The sequence below is a fragment of the Thamnophis elegans genome, chromosome Z (genome assembly GCF_009769535.1).
Source record: "Thamnophis elegans isolate rThaEle1 chromosome Z, rThaEle1.pri, whole genome shotgun sequence".
Lineage (NCBI taxonomy): Eukaryota > Metazoa > Chordata > Lepidosauria > Squamata > Colubridae > Thamnophis > Thamnophis elegans.
In genome coordinates, this window is record NC_045558.1 from 87,439,374 (window position 1) to 87,461,521 (window position 22,148).

The 22,148-nt window shown below is 39.6% G+C and overlaps 1 protein-coding gene across 7 annotated transcripts; it reads left to right on the top strand.

Annotated features, from left to right (window-relative positions):
• The first annotated feature begins 210 nt into the window (after positions 1-210).
• Positions 211-20,317, top strand: EZH1 (enhancer of zeste 1 polycomb repressive complex 2 subunit). Of its 7 annotated transcripts, none has more exons than XM_032235344.1 (21): positions 211-340; positions 2,187-2,307; positions 2,744-2,914; positions 3,980-4,108; positions 5,355-5,474; positions 6,903-7,023; positions 7,191-7,364; positions 7,958-8,060; positions 8,846-9,012; positions 9,733-9,824; positions 11,271-11,454; positions 11,880-12,076; positions 12,169-12,260; positions 12,643-12,683; positions 13,153-13,278; positions 13,391-13,569; positions 14,488-14,583; positions 16,848-16,929; positions 17,114-17,194; positions 17,900-17,984; positions 18,107-20,317. In XM_032235344.1, the coding sequence occupies exons 2-21, from the start codon at positions 2,260-2,262 to the stop codon at positions 18,165-18,167; spliced, it is 2,349 nt and encodes a 782-aa protein (XP_032091235.1). In that variant the 5' UTR covers positions 211-340; positions 2,187-2,259; the 3' UTR covers positions 18,168-20,317. The 7 variants fall into 7 exon arrangements, with proteins under 7 accessions (XP_032091235.1, XP_032091234.1, XP_032091232.1 ...); XM_032235343.1 differs by lacking the exon at positions 211-340 and adding an exon at positions 391-478; XM_032235341.1 differs by lacking the exon at positions 211-340 and adding an exon at positions 401-507.
• Positions 20,318-22,148: the final 1,831 nt, after the last annotated feature.

Below are 22,148 nucleotides of genomic sequence, written 5' to 3' on the forward strand. Positions count from 1 at the left end.
TCTAGGGTTGAAGAAAGTGTTAGGTCATTTCAATACATGTGATGGGCAACAATAACAGCGATTTACCTGTGGGGAACACCTGTATGTTTTACCTGTAATCATTCGTACCTCCCTAAAATTAGCTTAAGTATAAAGCTACGTGGATTTAACGTATATAGAGTGCGCTGTGCGACCACTCGTAGAGACAGCTGAAAAACTCAACGGTGCAACGTCGTTTGAGTTGGGAAGGCGACCTGTTTACCGGATAGCCACAACGAGGGTCGACTTCCAAACGCAGCTTTCCAGATAAGGAACAAAACAAACTTTCTGCGCCAAAAGTGACGCTACTTTACTCCAATTAGTAAGTCTATGGATCTCTGCGACAACGGAGGCGTCGCTTTGCGGAAGAGGGCAGCGTCGGGAAGGAGGAGGAGGAGGGCGAGTAGTACGATGCGGTGTGTGACGCATGCGTGTTCAGGAAGGGAGTTCTGCGTTTTCTGTAGGTCACCTGTGTACGATGTCTAAGGAGTGAGTGTCGAAGAAGGGGTTTAAAGGGAAATGGGAGGGGGTAACGAGGATCATGCCTGTGGAGTGCGCACTTTGGGTGCATTAGTACTTATGACGTCATGCAAAGTCCCTCACTCCGAAGTGGGACGAGGGGCTCAAAAAAGGGTATATAGACATATCTAAAAATCAGTACATGGGAGGGCAGAGAGAGGGAGAGATGTGCTTAGGTATCGCATGACAGCGGCAGGTCTTTTGGATGCGGGCGGGGCATGGCAAAAGGTTGCTTTGAGCAGCCTTGGGCATGCTGGCTGGACTTAGTTCTTGCATTTTCCTTGCCTATTTAAAGCTGAAACGTGGAAATGTCCTCCCCCATTTTGTTCAGCTATTCCCAGAGCGATTAAAGAAAAGTACCTGTAATGGCCAAATGTAAAGGCCTTTGCTTGATATCTCAGGGGTTTGACTGGTTAAATGAGAAAGGATAAAAGATACTCATTTTGTCTCTTAAGCCAAAAGTTGTAAGTGGCTCCACAACAAATTCTGGGTTTGCTACATGCTCACTGAGGCATCTTTCACATGTCTAGAGACTCAGCATCTTGGCTTCTCTTTCATTGGTTTAATGAGGAAGGAAAAAGAACACTTGTGTCTTAATCACAACACTTGACAGGAAAGTAACTTGGCTTTCTAGGAGGTTGAGGTAAAGTTAGTGATTTAGTTTATTATATGTTTTGCGGTGCTATGTGTTTTCTTGATAACACAGAAATACTTTGGTTAAGTAATGTATAAGTCAGTCAGTCAATATTTGTGTTATATAAAAGTGAGTGAAGCCTGACTTTATCTGGAAGAAACCTAGCCAAACACTTTGGATAATTTCTTAAAGAAAGCTATAAAGTGAGAGGAGCAAAGGATGCTGGATATGTCTCTCCCATGGGACATGTCCCTAATCATTTGGAGGTTAATGCTAAATAAAATGACAACACATGGGCCTCATCAATATCAATGTGTTGTAAAAGCAGATCAATTCAGTCTGGTACTGTGGGCAATGCAAGTAGTCCTTGACTTATGACCACAACTGAGCCCAAAAATTATTTTACTAAGCAAAATAGTTAAGTGGGTTTTGCCCCATTTTATGACTTTTCTTGCTATAGTTGTTAAGTGAATCACAGCAGTTAAGTACTGTTGTTAAGTGTATCTGGTTTCCCCATTAACTTTGCTTGTCAGAAGTTCGCAAAAGGGGAGATCACATGACCCTGGGACACTGCAGCCATCATAAATATGAACTAGTTGCCAGGCATCTGAATTTTGATCACATGACCAGGGGATGCTGCAATGGTCATAAGTATGAAAAAAAGTCTTAAATCACTTTTTTCAGTGCCTTTGTAACATTGACTGGTCACTAAACAAATTGTTGTCTTCTGTATAGCATCTACCTGTACAGCATCTCAAGACTGTTAGATTACATTTTTGAATGAAATAATAATGTAAAGAAAAGCTTCAAAGTAGCTGCCACTATTGAGGAAGTGATTAAAAACTAAAGATTACTGAAAATAATAGGCAATGACCAAGAATCTTGGAACTCTGTCATAGTTATTTTTCCATTTTATTATGGGAAAGTAGGCTTGACAAACTTTTAATAAAAAGTTATAATTTTCCAGTTAATACTGTTCAAAGTTTTTCAAATGTGTTTGCTTTTTTCCTCTTAGGAAAGTAGAGATTCCAGGCCCACCCACATCAAAATGTATTCTGTATTGGAAAAGGAAGGTCAAGTCAGAATACATGCGACTTCGGCAGCTTAAAAGACTTCAGGCAAACCTGGGAGCTAAGGTAAAGATACGCTTTACCTTAAGCAGAATTTTTTCCCCAGTAGGCTTTACCTCTGCACATTGTGATGGACAAAGTCTGACTGAAAGAAACATCTGTCTTCCTGAGAGAAAGTCAGTTGCAAGGCAGATGTTTCTTGCATCTGTCTATATATGTATTCATATGTTTATATCATTCATTCATATATTTATATCAATCTATTCTCTATTCGGCAAATCCAGAGTCTATATCCATGGAGTTCAGGAAACTCCCTGCAAACTGCATAACAGCACACTGCCTACCACTTTAGCAACTGCCATTAGTGCCCATATGGAAACTTTTTCTCTTTGATCTCTCTCTCTTCCCACACTAGTCTTCTCACTACTGTTGATCTGCTACAAATCCATCCTTCCTTCTGAGAAGTATCCACTGTCATACACCTCATTTTTTTTCCTTTGAGGGATTCTACAGGAGAAATATGCAGCAACATCTTCCATCTGTTTCTGAGGGAGAGGGGAAAAACTTTATTTGGGGACACCTGGAATTCCCCTCAACCCTTACGTTTCACCAGAGTAGTGGGCAGTGTTGTTTCCAGCACAAAGACGAGGCAAATTCCTCTGGCCTAACAGAGGTGAGCCACTGTCTGAATATGTATAGATACTTTTTTGAAATCATGAAAACACTTCAAGATCACATGACCCAATTATTAGGGGATTGGGGGTGGGGTTAGTAGTCATGAAAGTGTGGTAAAGTTTAATATGCCTCAAAGCACAAAAATAACGAGGCTACAAAAGTTCAAATCCTGATCATGTAACTGCTATGCCTGTTGAAAATATAGGCAGCTTCTGATAGAAAAAGGTTGACTCTGATTAAAAATAGAACATAAACGTAAAGTATCTAGAATATCTATTCCTAGACCAAGCCAAATCCAAAAATGCTAGAAAATTCCTGGAAGCCTGGCACTCGGACAAATCAGCCATCAATAGGCACATAGAGAGAAACAACCTCAGCATACCATTCAAAAGAGATAATCAAAAAGCCAAAAAGAAAACAGAAAGACCAAAACACCTTCTCGCCAGCAATCAACACCCAGATGAACAAAGATTAATTCAAAGACCAACTATAACTAACTTTAGACCAACAGTCAAAAAAGAAACAATACCCCAGTCAAGGAACTATCAACTCAGACAAACAAGCTAACAGTAAAACACCAAGGAACCACCAACACCACTTCCAACGATACTGACAGGGCAAGCCACTAGAATATAAAATGGGAGCAAACCCCATTCCCTTCTATCACTTACATTATTACCTAGCTTGGTAATGAAATTTCCAAACAACTAAGCTCAGAGTCCACAAAGGACCCCACTGTAAAATATATCTTATGAGGAAAAAAATAAAATCCACTTCCTCATATTTATGGGTACAAATTGACTTACCAAGTCAACGTATTTGATGCTATCATGAAAGAGGCAGGAGATCGACTCATTGGCATGATTGTGTATTTTGATATGAAAAGGATTGATTTTGATTGTACGAGCAATTATACCCCATATAATTGCCTACCTATGTAAGATAGTTGATAGTAATGCAAGTTTAAAAATGATTTCCTTTTGCTGGGTTCATGTGAATTGGGATCCCTCTTCCGCAATGGCAAAAGGTTGATCTGTTTTTTCTCTTTCCTCTATTCCTGTAGAATTTATTTGTATCTAACTTCACAAAGATTCAGGAGAAGATAAATATCCTAAACGATGACTGGAAGAAGCTTAGAGTTCAGCCTATTCAGTCTATGAAGCTGGTTGGAGGAAACCCTTTTCTGAAACAGGTGTTGCAGCATATAATATACTATATTTCCTTTCTTAAGTTCATATTCACACTCCCACACTATAATATCCCTATTTTTCATGTCATTATGAAGTTCCGCATTTACCCAGAGAGAAAGTTTATATCAGTTATGTAAAGTCATCAGTATGAATAGAAGTTTTTTTTTCAGAATAATAAAAACCATTCAGGATTGTCTAGCAAACAGCAACAGGAAAGGATGACATTCCATGTGCAAAATTAGTACTTTTACTTCCTACCCGTTGCTGCAAGATCCTCTGTAGCAGTCCTTTTGTGCTTTTAATTTCCTGATTCTTGTTTTTTTTCCAGTCCTTCTGTTTCCTAAGCCCTACAGTCGATTGATGTATGTCCTTTGGGAACAGAAGAGAAATAGGCTCATGGGTTGGAATGGGTTTAATTGATACATATTTTCCCCAGAATTGTAACCGGTAGGCATACTTGGAACTTTCTAAGTCATACAAATTAATGCCTTTGATCATGTTGAAAATGCTTGTTTGCCAACTGACTGATCATAATTGATTCTTTCAACTCTATGTTTAGGGATAAGGGCTTGCAAGTTAGAAGGTATGCCAACAAGCAGGCTAAGTCCAGCATTTAATTTGTTATCAGTCATATGATACTTAACAAAATCCCTAGCCAATAAGTCCAATTGGAGGAGGGCATGTTTATAAAATATATGTTTATACAAAATATCCTTAATCTGCTGCTTGAAACCTATGAGAAATATCCACCTGGACCAAGAAGGTAAAAGAAACAAGACAGGATGAGGTGAAGTATTTGCAAATTATGGAGGAACATGGACTAGGGCCTCCTAAAATGGCTGCAACATGTTGCTAAATTTATGTGGGAAGAGATTATCTTTAAGATGTTTTGGTAATAAACCATTCTGATTTTCATTGGTAAGTACCCAGTGTATTACAGTGGGCCTAGAAAATAATATGATTGTTAACTTGATATGATGCTGGCCCTATATATCAAATCAGAGCTCCTATCAAAAACCCATCTTTTCCCCTCTGAATGTAGTGGGTCATGATGCCCTCTAGCGGAAGCAAGAGAGAAAACCATAGTAGAAGATTCCCATCTGATACTAAAGCATGATCACTGAGGCATGTCATACCTGTCTCCTTTAGTACCAGGAATGGATGAAAATATATTCAGCACAGAGGGACTTTAGAGGGGTGACTTGTATATTACTCCTTCTGATGGGGCACACTTTTGTTCTCCTCCAGTGCACAGTTGAGAGCATCTTCCCCACTTTGAGCACCCAGACTTTGTTCATGCGGACTCTAAACACTGTAGCCCTGGTGCCTATCATGTATTCCTGGTCTCCACTCCAGCAGAACTTCATGGTAGGTAATCAGCTGCTGCCGTAATTCTGAGCTTGAATATGAATATTTTCTTTTGAATCCAGAACATCTTTTAAGGCCTGGTTGGAAGACAGCAGGGTTTCTTCGTGGAATACTACCCAGTGCAAGAACATCATCTGCTTTTCGTTTTGAACCTGAAGTACATGGTATTTTTTATTAAGGTTTCCACACTTGTTTGTAATATCTGAATTGTCTGTTGGGGTGGAGGTAGCACAGTTACTCATCTGATTACAAAAGTGAAATTTCTTGCTTGTCTACATTGTCTCCAGTATTCAAAACATCTGGATTCCAGATGGGGAAAGATGGCATTTAGAAGCCATGTCTTGCACAGGAGATCAAGGAAGTTCCAGTTTGATTCTGCAAAATGAGCGTGTCCTATAAACAATCTGCCATTCTCTAATGAGTCTTTTTCCTAATCCCAGCTTCCAGAAGTTCAGAGCTAGGGAAATGCTTACATTATCAGGGTTTATATTTCTGATGAGGAGCTTTTCCATCCCTTCTCAGAAACTTCCTATCACTAATGAAGTCTGGGGGTTGGGTGGGGAGCGGGAGTCTTCAGAAGCATGTATTCCAATGATGGTGCATCCATTTTTTTTTAACTTACTGTCATTTTACAAGTACATGAGATTATTAGATTAATAATTGCTCACAATTTTTATACCTTGCTGTTGGGTCACCCTCAGACACTCTCAAAGGGCACAACATTTGGACAAAGCAATTCATAGGACTTTTGCTCCACATTAAAAGAATCTTATCTATTGGATTCTGTCAATACTTTTGTATGTACCAATGACTTCCCTGAGTTGGAGACAAAAGGCACTTCTTGCAGGCTGCACTCTCTCTCTCTGTAGCAATTTTTGGATAGAAATAATTTTAAAAAATCCTTAACTTGGTGAGCTGATCTTGGTTGTTTGGGTCATGCTGTCATATTGCATGGTCTTAGCTCCCTTCCCACATAAACTACCTAAATGCAAGATAGAAAAAACCATTCTGAACCCCCTTTTACAGGGATAATAAAGCCAGAGTTTTTCTGTTGCAAATAAGCAAGATAAAATTATGTGAGTCACTGCTGCCACCAGAACCTTCTCTAAAGACCACTGATTGAATGGCATGACCTTGCCCTCGAGTAAGCGCTCATGAAGAAAGACCTTGTGATGCTGGGGCATACTGCGTCAGCCTTCCCTAATCTAGTTCCCTCCCAGATATGTTGGACAACAGCTCCGCTCCTCCTCCAGTCAGCATAAAGAAAAGTCAGTCTAGGAGAAGTCTTCACTGTGCAGTAACATCAGCAGACATCCCTCTGGGTTCTCGTTAAGGTGGGCGTGCAATCTGCCATTTGCAGGCTCTTCTGGTGAGTGGACAAGGGACAGCCACCTGCCTTCCTCAGGCTGTGTCTGCCCCCGTTTGCAGGTGGAGGACGAAACTGTTTTGTGCAATATCCCTTACATGGGAGATGAAGTAAAAGAAGAGGACGAAACCTTCATCGAGGAGCTCATCAATAACTACGAAGGCAAAGTCCACGGAGAAGAAGGTAAAACCTACACAGTCTTCTATTGGGATTGAGATCATGTACAGGGAGGAAATTGGAGGAGATAATTCTGTTCTTACAAGTTAGATTTGTCTTCGTAGGCACACAGTTTGTTCTTTATGAAGTTGAATTTTTTTTCCCCATGCCTAGCTTTCAGTTCTTCCTTCCAGAGTTGCTCCCGGGTTCTGTTCTGATCAGTGATGCTGTTTTTCTGGAGTTGGTAGATGCATTAAACCAATATTCTGAGGAAGAAGACGAAGGACACAATATTGTAGAAGGCAAACAAGAAGCTTTGAAGGAAGACCTGCCTGTCACACGGAAGAGGAAAAGGCTTACAATGGAAAGTATGTTTCTTGCTTCTTATCCTCCATTTCCTTTTGTATTGGGGCCACATTCATACTGCCATGACTTTGCAAGTCTTGCTACTATTTCTTCTTCCATTTGATATCTTGTACTAGGCAGTATGAATTGGCAAGAAGGGGGCTATGGGTCCAGTTCTTGGGTTGTGTTCTTCTCCAGCAGATTTTAATGGATCCTTCAAAGTTCATAGCTCTTCCATTACTTCACCCCAGAATTATTAAATGAAATAAAGTAACAAAATAACCACAGCTTAACTTTAAGGGCCCCCTAAAAGTACAATTTTTATTCACAATTCCTTTGTAATTTTGCAGAAGTCTCATCAGTATATTCTTTTATTTTGCTGGGGAAATTAGAATGACTGCAAATCAATATACACAAGGAAACTAAGAGAAAAAAGCACCTCTTGGCATTTTCTTCAAAATAGTTTTTTCTGTCTTTTGCAATATAGTTTATTGTCTGAGGTTTATCTGTTGTAGTTTCTTTCTGAGCCGATCCTATCTTAGAAGAGCAGAATTCCAGGGAGAGGAATATTTTAATTCATAAAATATCAGCAGGCTTTCTTGCATGTCTAATGTAGGTAACAAGAAAAGTTCAAAGAAGCAATTTCCAAATGACATGATCTTTACAGCTCTTTCATCAATGTTTCCTGAGAATGGCTATCCAGAAGACATGAAAGAAAGGTAGGAATTATCTAATTCAAGCCAAGTATCATTTTGTTTTTCTAGTCAGCATATCGTAGTCTAATTTCCAAGGTGGAGATGTTTAATATAGTCTAACATAATATTATTATTAATATATTTCTAATAACGTTGCTGGTTTCTGGCCAAACACCTGTTAATTTGTACATGCCTTAATCTTGTGTTTTATATTTTAAATGTTATGTTAGATAGTATGCCTTATTTTATTTGTGATGCTTCTATTACAAATAAAAAGCCCAGCTGAAGTTTTACATCAGGAGCCCTTTCTTTGTACTAAACAATTTATGCATTTTGACTAGCAGAAGCATTGCCCTGTGTATAGTTTGCAACCTAATTATTACAGGAAAATGATCTGGGATGTCAGTAGCGGTGATGAACTTGCTTTTGTCTCCCCCTGCTGTCTGCTTTGGATTCTTTTGCATTATCCTCTCGCGCATTCTAACCATGCTTGTCATATTTAGAGGTTTGCATCTGATCTTCATAATACAGAATTCCTGTTCGTATTTTGCTATGCCAGTTAGCATTTTGCAGACCCCAAGATGCTTCCTACCTCAAAGTGTTCCGTTTTATTTGAGGTGGTTTTATTGCTTGAACAGTAGGTTAGCTAACATCTGCCTATGAAATGCCAAACTATGAAATGATAAAAGTCATTGTCTCTAAAGTAACAATTTTAAATATATAAGTACAGACTGTCAGAGTAGTCTTTCCATTGTTTGGAGCAACTTCAGAAGGTCTCTATATGATTCTTCTCCACCTCATTTCTTTAGATACAGGGAGCTGACAGAAGAAGAATCCGACATGAATGTGCTCCCTCCCCAGTGCACACCAAATATTGATGGGCCGAATGCCAAATCTGTTCAGCGTGAGCAGGCTCTGCATTCCTTTCACACACTTTTTTGCAGGCGCTGTTTCAAGTATGACTGTTTCCTCCATCGTAAGTTCCTGTTATAATCTCTACCTCTTTCCTGCTTATTCTGTTCCAGTGTACAACATTTTCATGGAAAATGTTAGCAGATTCTCCCTGCCTTCTGTATAGATGCATGCATAACAAGGTTAATTCCACTTTTCAAAGTTATCCTAGAATGTTTACCTCTATTTACCTTCCCCATTGCATTTTTAAAAATCCATCTTACCTACTTCCTATCTATCTCACTAAAGTATCCAGAATGGCTTAGAACATCTGTATAACATCTATCATGGTTTAAATTATACTCAGTTACAATATTAAAACCCCATAGATATTCCAGTTGAAACCCAAGTGGGTTAGCCATTGAAATGCTAATGTCTTCCTGAAACAGCCAGGCTTAACTTTGGTTTGCCAGGAAATAATAATATTTTATAGATTAATTAGCATTACTAGACAGGCATACTAGTTTTTTGGTTTTTGCTATGTCTTCATTTTTACTCTGAAAATTCTCCCTTCCCAGTCCCATCCGTCTCCCCCCCCTCCCCTTCTGTGTATCTGCATGTTTAATGCTCTGCTGAATTTAAAATAGGGTGAATCTAATCCTGGGTACAAATTCTTACAAAATTATTTGACTAGTAGTAATTATTGCCTTTTGAGATTTGAGGGTTTGGGGTTTTTTGTTTTTAGAAAAGTGACATTTTTCTAGGTTCTTATTCTAACCCAAGCAAGATGATTATTCTTTTTTAGCTTTTCATGCAACTCCAAATGTTTATAAGCGGAAAAATATGGAGACCAAAATTGAGACGGAACCTTGTGGATCAGACTGCTTTTTGTGGTTGGTATGTTGGATGGGGATTGCTGGGGGCACAAAACCAATATTATAGCTGTTCATTTACTATATAGTATAAGGATTGTTGTGCATCCTCCACTTATTACTGTCATCAAATATTGTACATTAACAGATAAATGTTAATATCTTCTTTATCCTCATCTTGAACCTCATCACCTGATCTGATAGTGTGAGCTCCAACCCATTAAAACTTATGCTCTAATAATAAATAATAAATATATATTAAAGGTGCTGATAGGCCCATTTTTTGTTTTTAATCTATTTTAATGTCTGTCCTCATTACTAAAAGAAGAGCATGACCCCTTACCCTAAAAATTAAATTGCTTTTCCTAGGCTAGGACTTTCTGATCTGGGGTGCATAAATTCAGATGACCAGCAGGTGGCAGAAAAAACATAATTTTCTGCATTATCTTGCCAATTGTGCTCCAGAGTTTTGCAGTCTGGATCTAGGAAACCCTAAATTTCTACACACACACTCCCTTGCGGGCGGGGGGAGGGGGGGACGACGACTAAAAGGACATTTAGTCAAAAGAAATAAATGCAATTATGACATCATAGGAAGGAAGGACATCTTGGTTTCATACCATTCCCCCTGTCTTTATCGTATATTTTTCAGTGCATGATCCTTACCTCTTTCTATCAAACAAACACAGATTTTGTTTTAAAAAAAAGAATCTGCATCTGCAAGATGCTTCAAAATGACCATTTTCCTATACTAGCAGACCACAGTAATAAACGCTATTTCTTAGACACCTTCAGATTCAATTTTCCATACAATTTGAGTACATTATAATCGATCTGTACTCTCTCTCTCTTGAAAACTGCTTCATATTTCCTAATGCTAAACAAAATTGTGTATACTTTGACTTCTGTATTTAGGACAATACTGTAGTTTATATACAGCAGTTTTATATCCTAAAATTCTAGAGCAAGCACTTTGGCCCCAAAGGTTTACTGCCACTTGAATTTTTGGAATAAAATGGGGAAAGGAGTTCATTAGAAAAGTTTTGTGCAGCCTGTAAATTACCCACTTTTCTTCATGTGGTTGGTGCATGGTCCCTTACTTTATGGGCATGACTAACTTATGACCCTCTGTAAAAAAAAACTGCCGACCTCTTCCTTCTATCCAGAGAACTTGTTAACATTTTAACTGTTCACTTTGGAAGGAAATGGGATAGGAGTTGAATCTGTGGTATATACAAATTGTTCCAAGGATTTTCAACTTTACCAATTTACAACTGTGCAAATCTGGTTAAATTAATATACATCGTACCAGGGTTAGCCAGGAAGAGTTTGAATCTTTCGCCCCTGGGGAAGTGGACAGGGTCCTCAACACTACTAGGGCCACCATCATCGTACTGCATCCATGTCTTTCTTGGTTAGTTGTAATATCTGAACAAGGCTGTGTGCTTTCTAATCTGATCTTGCTTTTTAGGAGGGAGCCAAAGAATTTGCCATGATGCATAACCCTCGGTCAAAATATGCTGGACGGCGTCGGCGCAGGAACCCCAATCCCAGTGCCACTGCCTCCAGCAGTGCTACAGCTTCTACAAGTGCTGAAGCAAAAGAAGGCGATAGTGACAGAGATACAGGCAATGACTGGGCATCCAGTTCTTCAGGTGGGTGAGGTTCCCCTGCTTATGGCTTACAGAATGGATGGAGAATTCTCCAGGGTGGAGAAATTGCAGAAATCATGGCCTCTTTCCCCTTAGAAAGTGATGTGCTCTGGCAGGCTCGCGGAAAAAGAATCATTTCTTCTGCGTAATCTGTCCAGATTTAATTTATGACAGAGCTTGCTGGCAGTATATTTTAGTGCCAAGCATAAGCTTTCAGTCACCATGTTGAAGCACATGCAGAATGTCCTTCTGTCACCACAAACAGTCCTTGCCCAGCTGAGATTAGTAATCCTGTGGCAAATGATGCCGCTTGGTGGGTAAACATTTTTGAGATGTGTTTAAGAAAACAAGATTGTTGTCATGTTTTGGAGCTGCTTTTTGGGTACATGCATGCTTTCCACATCTATTCATTTCTTCTGTGGCTCCAGAGGCAAACTCACGTTGCCAAACTCCAACCAAGCCGAAGATGAGTCCATCCTCTTCTCAGCCCTTCATGTCCGATGTGCCTCTGGAGCCTGTGGAGTGGACAGGGGCAGAGGAGACCCTCTTCCGTGTTTTCCATGGAACTTACTTCAACAACTTCTGCTCCATTGCTCGACTTCTGGGAACCAAGACATGCAAGCAGGTATGAGCCTTGGTAGGCCAGGACGGGGCATGAGCATCTTGTTCCCTTACTTGGAACTCCATCTTCAACAAGCTGCATTTCTTGCTTGGCAGGTCTTTCAGTTTGCTGTAAAGGAATCCTTGATAACAAAGCTACCAGTTAATGAGCTCCTGAATCCCTCCCAGAAGAAGAAGAGGAAGCACAGGTATGTGTTCAGGGAAATCTAGCGAAGAAGAAGCCATGCAAGGAATAGTTCTTGGGGTACCGAAGTTCTTGGGGAAGGCTTAGTGAGTAGGATTGCCAAAAAGTGGCATAGCCTTATGGACCTCTTCACCACCCACCTACCCACCCTCCCGAAAAAGATCTGAAATGTATAACAGTACCCTACTCATCACTCTCAATTTTCTTGCATTGGAAAAGCTCCTGCCTCTCACCAGGTTATTCTTTCACCTATAAGTTCCATTTTTTATCTGAGAGAGCTAGAAAAGAAGCTAAGGAGAGTTAGAGAGAATGCATATTTTAGAAATCCATAATTTTCTGTCTCCAAGATTAACATTCTTTTCTCTCTTCACTTTACCCAAACAAAGGCTCTGGGCTGCTCACTGCAGGAAGATCCAGCTTAAGAAAGGTAACGTATTTCCTGCCAGGTTTTTCTTATTCCAATCTCCTTCTGGGAAAACAGAATGGAATATAGAAGGTTTGTCAAAGGCCAGCCAGGCCAGGCTAGGCCAAAAAACCCCAATACCCACTTTGTCTCTAAAAATTTCTCCAGAATATTCCCATCAGTAGATGAATCACTGTTTCCTTATTAGCTCTGCTGTCTGTAATTAAATAATTTTAGTACTAGCAGAATTCAAAATTCTAAATGAGGAAATTATAATGGCTGATGTCTGGTATTTTGAAAAGTAGCTTTAATAATCCATGCCAACACTGTTTTCTTGTCATATCCCAGCACTTACTAGACTGATAAACTGGCCTTCTAGACTGATAAGTGGCCTTCTGCACTTGAAACACTGTCTTGCACTGTTTTGGGATTATGATGTATGCAGCACTCACGCTTCCTAGGCCCAACTCATAGATGTTCCTTCTTCCTGCAGACAATTCATCAACTCAAGTGTTCAACTACCAGCCCTGTGACCACCCAGACCATCCTTGTGACAGCTCCTGTCCTTGCATTATGACACAGAATTTCTGTGAGAAATTCTGCCAGTGCAATCCTGATTGTAAGAAATGAAGCTATCTACCAAGCTGCCAAATAATGGCTAAGGTTTCTAGCATTTGTGTGTGTGTGTGTGTGTTGCATCCCTTTAAATATGTTTGTGTTTCCTTTGCAAGGCCAGAACCGTTTCCCTGGCTGCCGATGCAAGACTCAGTGCAACACCAAGCAATGCCCCTGCTATCTGGCTGTGCGGGAATGTGATCCAGACCTCTGCCTGACCTGTGGGGCATCAGAGCACTGGGACTCCAAGGTGGTTTCCTGCAAGAACTGCAGCATCCAGCGGGGCCTCAAAAAGGTACGTTTCAATCCTAAAACAGGGGAGTACAGGAGATCAGAATTATGAGCCTCGTCTATGGGAATGTGTTAGTTGGGAATCGCATAGAACTGATTTAGCTTAGTGTTTTATTTTGCTTCTGCTAGCTAATGTGAGAAGCTGTAGGAAGGACTTAGATCCCGTTAGTTCTTGATGGGTAGTGTTGCTTGCACCACTTCCCATTCTCTGAGATTTCAACCACCTCTGTACCAGCCTCCGTAACTGCGAGGACTGGTTTTTTAAACTGGACCCTCCATGTATTGGAATAGAAGGTAAAGTTGGCTATAATCAGTGGTGGGATTCACTTGCTTTCACTACTGGTTCGTAAATGTGAGCACACTCACATGCACAGAAGGTCGTGCATTACATTGAGGCGGGTAGGCGGAGCCTGCAGCAGCCACTGCTACTGATTCATCCGAACCAGTAAGAACAGGCTGAATACGCCCTCTGGCTATAACATATGTTTATTTGGAGGTTTTGAAGATAGCCTTCAAAGAATTCTGCAAGTAAAGGATATCTTGTTATGCCTGGTGGCCTAGCAGTGGTGGGTTGCAGGAGGTACGCCCCAGTATGGGTGTACCGGTGCTTTCTGGGAGCACCGGGTACCGTTCCAATACAGAACTCCAGTGGGCCTGCCCGTCCACCCAAGCTCCTTACCTGTATTTGAGCTCTTTGGCGCTTCTGCGCATGTGCACGGAGCGTACGGCGCCTGTGCGACTCTCTGCCGAGCAGATGGAGCGTCGCGGAGGCATCATGGATGTAAGGATGCATGTACTGCGCGTGTGCTGCATGCGTGCATGTGGGAGACGCCGTACCCTGCTGCATCTCCCCATCTTGTAAGACTATATTTTTTCACTTGATCTGCTTCATAAAGTATGCTTCTGCCTCTTTTCTCCATAGCACTTGCTGCTGGCCCCATCAGATGTTGCTGGATGGGGAACTTTCATTAAGGAGTCTGTGCAGAAGAATGAATTTATCTCTGAGTACTGTGGAGAGGTGAGTTGGAAAAGTAAAGCAGGCCTTAAGATCCAGAAACCTCTCTGCTACAATCTTTGCTCTCAACAATGGTTATAAAGATGAATCAGGGGGCAGGTTATTTGTTCATCTCCTAAACAGCAACACCATCTTTGAATTCAGGGATTTCCTGAGGGAAATACGTTTTTCTATCTCTGGGATAGTAAATTTTGGCTTTTGCCTGCATTCAAGTTAGTAGAGGTGATCCTTGAGAGGTTGTTTAGTTATCATGGACCCCAAAAATGGAACATACAACTCAGATTTGAAGTTCCAATGTCCATTCCCCCACATGACCACATTTTGGGCACTTGGTAACTGTCTCACATTTATGGCCCTTTGGTGCACCTGCCTGCAATTTGCTGAAACAATGATGGTTTTGCTGAAAACAAATTTTTACTTCCATTTTCCAGCCAAAAACCAAACATTTAATGACTGTGGTGTTCACTTTACCACCATGTTCACTTAGCACTGCCACAAAAATATTATAAAATTGGGCACGTTCACATGATCACCCACTTCATTAGCATTACAACCAAAATTGTGGACTCAGTTATGTCATAAAGCAAGGACAACTTGAAGGTGAAAATGGTTTGTTAATATAGGCTTGTTTGCTTGGTCAATATTTAGTTAGATGACAGAACTTGAAACTAAAAACTAGGCAAGCTGCCATTTCTGGTGAACAATAGGCTGATATTCTTGGCTGGGCTATGATGTTGGGGAAACTTTCTAGAAAGCTTTTGATTAATTCCGGATGGAGTATTTGTACCATTTGCAATACAGCTCCACCTTCTTAACTCATAATCAGATATTATAGCAACATCACAAGCATAGCAATAATAGCAGTAGTAGACTTATATACCGCTTCATAGGCCTTTCAGGCCTCTCTAAGCGGTTTACAGAGAGTCAGCATATTGCCCCCAACAATCTGGGTCCTCATTTTACCCACCTCGGAAGGATGGAAGGCTGAGTCAACCCTGAGCCGGTGAGATTTGAACCGCTGACCTGCTGATCTAGCAGTAGCCTGCAGTGCTGCATTTAACCACTGCGCCACCTTGGCTCTTATATAATGAAAAATCAAATCAGAGTAGAGCAAAAGGAAAGGAAAGGGAAGGGGGAAGGGACAGTTTCTTCGAGCTCAACTTATGGGTATCATAATAATGTTTAAATAAGTTTGCTATGTAGCTGGCCAACATCTGTAATGTAAAATATATAGGTAGTGCATACAAATGTAGAAAAGGTAAAACTTCTCACCACTTTATAATTTCTAGTTTTATAAAATTATACATTTGTTAGCAAATAGAGTTCATGTAAACTATTTATGCTGGCCTGGAGGAAAATTCCTCCTAAAGCTGTCTGCAAAATTTAAATCTGTTTCCAGGAAGAAATTGTTACATTCATTGATTCCTGTTCAGAATTGAGCAATACTAGGGCAGTCCCACATTCATTTATCATTGCATTGCCAGAAATCAGAGCAGTGTCGCATATTTTCCTTTAACAACTATAAATGGATAGTTAACAATGTAAATGAAACCAATGTGTTTCGTCGAAAACAATTTCCACTTACGTTAATTACAGCATCTTAAACTTGTTTTGGGTTGAGAAGATGATGGTGATGATTTATTAAATTTATATGCTACCCAATTCCCAGCAACTCTAATTCTCCCACTCTGTTTCATTTTATGTATTGACATGTCCCAAATTTAACTCTGGCTGTGTATCAATAGCAGAAATCAACAGTTTAAGGAATGCTGATTCTCCTGTATGGGTTTTACAAGAGAAGAACTAAGGACGGAATGACTATATATATATATTTATATATAAGCAAACTGTTGATTTCTACTATATATATATTTCAGTTGTTAAGTATTGAGTATTGAGAATATATCAAGTAATCCATATATTTTTTGTAGATAAAAATAACAAAAAATGCACTCCTTACCTGTTAATTGATCTGAAATGTTAATTTGATTGCTTTACAGTTTACTTGCTAAAATATACAGCTAGCAAATAAATCCAATTGTTTAATTTAGTGCCCCCATCTTTAGTGTTGCAAAGTAGAAGAAAACTGTTTAGGTGCTCTTTTTATCCCTGATCTATTCCAAGCAAGATAGCTAAATTTTGTCTGTTTTGGAGGCACTATTTTCAGATCTCCCAATTCTTTGGGAGAAACTAAGCCTTCTAAACATCTGACTTGGTCACCTTACAGCGACTGACAAATTCTTGTCCATTGTGTTCCCTTTTCCCAGCTTATCTCTCAAGATGAGGCTGACCGACGTGGCAAGGTCTATGACAAGTATATGTCCAGCTTCCTCTTCAATCTCAATAATGGTAATTGACTATGGTGAGGTAGAGCCAGCAGTTGGTTCTATGATAATGATCTCCAGTAAGGGGTGATGAAGGCAACTTGGAGGAAGCAGACTTTAGAGTTCTGTATTCCATAACTTTCAAGGGTGGTTCTACATAAGTAAGAGAAATTTTGCAGAGGCATATGAGTTCTTTTTTCCCCTGATAGATTTCGTTGTTGATGCCACCCGCAAAGGCAACAAAATCCGCTTTGCAAACCACTCCGTCAATCCTAACTGTTATGCCAAAGGTGAGACTTTTTAGAGCTCTGCTCTCATTCTGACACAATAGACTCCAACTTGGAATCTTTCTAGGCAAATGTTTTCTTGCTATGTTTTTTTAGACTGCAAACTTAAAAGGTAAGCGTGACAGGTTTTGTCCTGGATCAAGTATATTCAGTTCCTTATAAAAAAAGAGGGTATGTTGTCAAGAAAATCTGGTCACAGAGAATTCTATTCATAGAAGCGGTGCTTCTATCATCCCTTAATCATAAAAAAGCCAAGGGCAAAGAAACAGGACCCTAGATGAGAGATTAGACGTGATAAATGCTTACACAAATAAGTTATTTCTTATTTTTCCTTAATTGCTAGTAGGCACTGCTGAGGATCACTTTCACATTCTAGAGAATGGTTTTGCAGCTTGGAACTCAGAGTTTAAGAAGAATGGTAACAGCAAAAGCCATACTTGATAGTGACAAATAACCATAACTCACACATTTCTAACTTATTCTGGGATGCAAAAAGGGCTCTTTCGATCACGTAGCAATTGCATCTATGCTAGTTGAATACATTTGCATTCTCAGGTGTGAATATAATGCCCCCTCTAGTTAAGCAAATGACACAATTTTTTTTTCTTTGCTGACGGCTGGGAATGAGTGTAACAATGGGAGTCTTGGTGGGGTGATTCTTGTAAAAATCTGGGCAATTAATTCAGTTTCTTTCTTGCCCTAATTCAGTGGTGATGGTGAATGGAGATCACCGCATTGGGATCTTTGCCAAGAGAGCAATCCAGGCAGGCGAAGAACTCTTCTTTGATTACAGGTGAGTGCAATCTGAATCAAGTTTTCAACGTTTCCAAGATATTGCTTGGTATAGTATTTCATATGTATATCTTCACAAAGACCACAATGCTCTTATTTACAGCAGTTTCATTTCTCTCCCAGGTATAGCCAAGCAGATGCCCTCAAATATGTCGGCATCGAAAGAGAAAGTGATGACATCTGATTGAAATTACTGGTCCTCGGGGCTCCCTGCCAGTAATCACTGCATCCTATTCATGCTGCTTTCTTTGTTGCTATATATGTTAGGAGACTTCATTCCACCTGGATTCCTCTTTAGGGAAAAGAAAGGTCCAGCTTTTTCTATGGACTTGAGATGCTGAGTCTAAGGCCATTTGACTGGCACAAAGAGTTCTGCTTAATTATTATTAGGAGGAAGATGAGGAGACCCTGAAAAGGCAAAATGGTTTAAGACCATTTTGTATACTGAAACTTGCTAATCAATTTGATTCATTGGTTTAAAAAAATGAGCTGAAGAAGGTATTTCTTTGTTCTGGCTGCTGGCAAATTTAGAGCAGAGATAATCTAACACAAATGTCACTTGCAGAGAAAATTATAAAATATACAGAGGCCAGGGGAGGAGATCAATTAATGTTAATTAATTAATTATGGGTAACATTTACTCCCAAGCCTCTATAGTTCATTTCCTTCAGTTAATGACTTGTTACAATATTTTCTAATCCTTTTCTCTTTCCCTCTTGGGCTTCACACTAGCACTTTCAGCAGTGAATTAATTTTCTTTCTTAGTTAATTGAAGAACACGCACATATTTGGTTCTGCTCTTCTCTTGAAACATTGTTTTTGGGGATTTTTTTGAAGCCACAGGAGGTATTTTTGTTTGTACATACGAAAAGAGAACAATTGGGTACATGTGACCCAGGAGAATATAATAGTCTTTTTAAGAGCAATTTAATTCGTCATCCACTTCAAAATCTGTCCTCCCCCCACCCCTTATGTCCAAAACAATCAATTAGCATGCACTTTAGAATGACTTGCTCAATGAAGACAGGGAGTTGGGCTCCCTGTGGGTTTATAGGGAGTGAAAAATGATTCCACCTCCATGGTGTGGATTATTGTAGACACTGATTTTCTCATAAGATATGAGAACTACATATATGAGAGCTACAAATCAATTCTAAAACTGGCTTATACTGATAAAGTATGTTTGTTGGTGCCAGCCGTAGTTTGGATTTACTACATGGGTAAGTCCCCTTGTGTGACATAATAACACCAATGTCAGTCTTGGAGAAGGAAGATAGAAATGTAGTTTATGGAACTTGGCAGGGTGTGTGTAGAATGAGGTATACACCATCATGTATTACCTACGCAAATAGCATTATTTGGCCTAAAGGTATTCGTTTGCTTTTGATCATGCTAGCCATGTAATTGTGAAAGTGTTAGCACTTCTGCACACAACATTCCACCTGTTCATTTCCTGGGCCAAATGTGAGCCTGGAACAAATGAAACAATGCTAAATAATATAGTTGAGCATACGTAGAGTGCCTTTACTGCTGGCTTAGTATAGCCTGCTGCCTACCATAAGGGAAGGAGCTTCTGGGAATGAGTATACATATGTGGGGGAACATGGTGTTCATGGTCTCATAGAAATCAAGGAATTCAGTGGCAGCAGCAAGCCCTCCACTACCCTATTTACTACTGCTTCATCATTTCTAGCTGCTTAATAATTGTGAGAAAAATATTTGCTTAGTGTAATTTGTATCCAGTATGAGTGAAACTTAATTGTTTAGAGCGCTTCTAAATACTATAGTGAATTTAATTTCAGTGTGAGAAAAAAAATGCCATATAATTGCTAGGTTTAGTTTGATTTTTTTAAAGACATCTTTTTGTCACTTGCAGCTTCCTAGTAGAATGCATTCTGGAGACGCAATTTAAAGTTGGGATGCTGTATTATTTTTCTGGGAGAGCTGTCAGCCTAGTTTCTCAAAAAAGCATCTTAGGCACCTGGTTGGGTTAGAAATGTTGAAGTCTTCTCAAGGGGAACCTTGTATTGTAAGAGACATTAATTTCTGGAAGAAGATAGTCTGAGGGACAGTATGAAAAATGATAATAGACTTTTTGTTCAATTAAGAGTCATGTTCTTAGTTTATGTTTTTGAATTGGGAAGAAGAGGGAAAGCCAAGGTGCCTAGTTTTTAGCTATTGCGGTCATAGCAGAGTGATGCAGCTTAATTGTTTCTGGCAAAGTTGTAACCAGGCTTATTGCTTAGCTGTTGTTTAGCATCCATACAGTGTAGATACAAGAGGAGGAAAAGGGAGTCACATGCATGCAGGCCTGACTACCACCTGCAGGCCAATAGATACAATAATAATACAATAGTATTAAGAGTATTATTGCAAGATACTGCAATACTGTACTTGGTGTTCTGTATGATTTCCTATGTTTGCATCTTGACTCACAAAAGCATTGGTTGGCTTTCAGCTGATGGATGTTTAGACTTCACCTCTGCATAGCATAACATAATATTTTATAACACAAACATATATTGCTTAGCACTTCTGATATACTGCAGCAATTAAGATTCCAGTTACTTATAGAGCAGCAAAAACATTTATCCTTCCCCCACCTTGTACTTCATTGAACTGCTTTTCTTCTAGGCATGGTGGTTCAGGAGCCAGCGGCTGCATGGCACCTCCATCTTCTGATTGCTTATGACTCTTAGCTTTGCTGCTGGTAACTTATGTGCACTTTATATTATCGCTTGTAAAAGTTTGTCTTAATAAAGATATAGTGATAGTTAAATAACGTCTGTCTCGTGTCAAATTTATTGGTACTATTGGAGAATAAGCTAGATTGGCAAACCAATTCCCATACATTCAAGTAAGGGGGGGGCGAGGTATACACAGCACATCATGTACACAGTACTGTTGCAACACAGAACATCCTTATATAACTTTAATCTTTATAGGTTATAGTTGATTTTGAGGATGTTCAGAATCCTTGAAAACCCTCACATAATAATAATCACATACTTTTTAAGGCTATCATAAATAGTGTGCAAAACTCCAAACAAATACAACCAACAATAACAGAAACTGCTGCAATAGTAGGTGTACAGATTTTTGCAGCCTGAATACTGCAATCCTAGTCCATTTGTATAATCACAGTGGCATCAATTATTTTTGCATTTAAATTCCCCCGTATATTGAACCTCTGCAGGAAATGCAGCATTACTTTTGAACAAGGCTTTGGCTGCAAAATGAATTGTGGCCCTAATGCACAGTGGATCACTGTTTGAGTGGGGTGGTCCAAGCTGATCGCCCAAGTTCTTATTCCCTTGTTAATTTGTAATACTGTTTCACAATTAATTTTCCAGAGATAAGCCTTGCTGGCGGAATGGGTCACTTTCTGTAACTTTAGCTCAATAAATCCACTCAGCTGATAGCAACAGCATAAAAAGTGTTCAAATGCTTTGCAAAATATTCTCAGAAAACGAGTACAATAGTGACATTGTCTTTAATTCCCAGAAATGAATAGTCATCTAAAGCAGTGTTTCTCAACCTTGGCCACTTGAAGATGTCTGGACTTCAACTCCCAGAATTCCCCAGCCAGCAGGGGAATTCTGGGAGTTGAAGTCCAGACATCTTCAAGTGGCCAAGGTTGAGAAACACTGATCTAAAGAGCCATCACAAAAAATTGCCCAATCTTGCAAGATTACCATGAAAAGTCATCTTTTATAAATTATCCTACAGGCTCCCTGCCTACCCACTCGCCCACCCACCCCAGGTTTCCCAGAAAAAGCTAATTCTTCAAAGTAAGCACAGGCTTCTCCAGACTATTTACTCTCACTAAGTTGAGTAGAAAAATAATCTTGAAATGGGATAATTTTTCTCTTTAATTAAGGACAACCAGAAAAGTGAAATAGGGTTACTACAGGTTTGGGAGATGTTAGTTCATGTCCTCACTCAAGCAAACTTAGTTTTAGGCCAGTCACTCAGTCTAACTCCAGTGTTGGGAAGATACTCAGGAAGGACTATGTGCAAGTTAACTTGAACATTCACAGAAAGAATGCAGTATGCTACGGTAGTAATAATTACTGTTAGTGTGAAATATAATTGCTGTTATTTATGTTGGTAAGTAAGTCTGCTAAAATACATATGTTGCTTGGAGAAAAACAAATTCTAGCCA

Coding starts and splice junctions, on each gene's coding strand:
- EZH1 (XM_032235341.1), top strand. CDS start 446: ATGCGTGTTCAGGAAGGGAGTTCTGCGTTTTCTGTAGGTCACCTGTGT. Junction 9,825..11,270: donor CAGACTGCTTTTTGTGGTTG/GTATGTTGGATG, acceptor CTTGCTTTTTAG/GAGGGAGCCAAAGAATTTGC. Junction 12,077..12,168: donor GAACCAAGACATGCAAGCAG/GTATGAGCCTTG, acceptor CTTGCTTGGCAG/GTCTTTCAGTTTGCTGTAAA.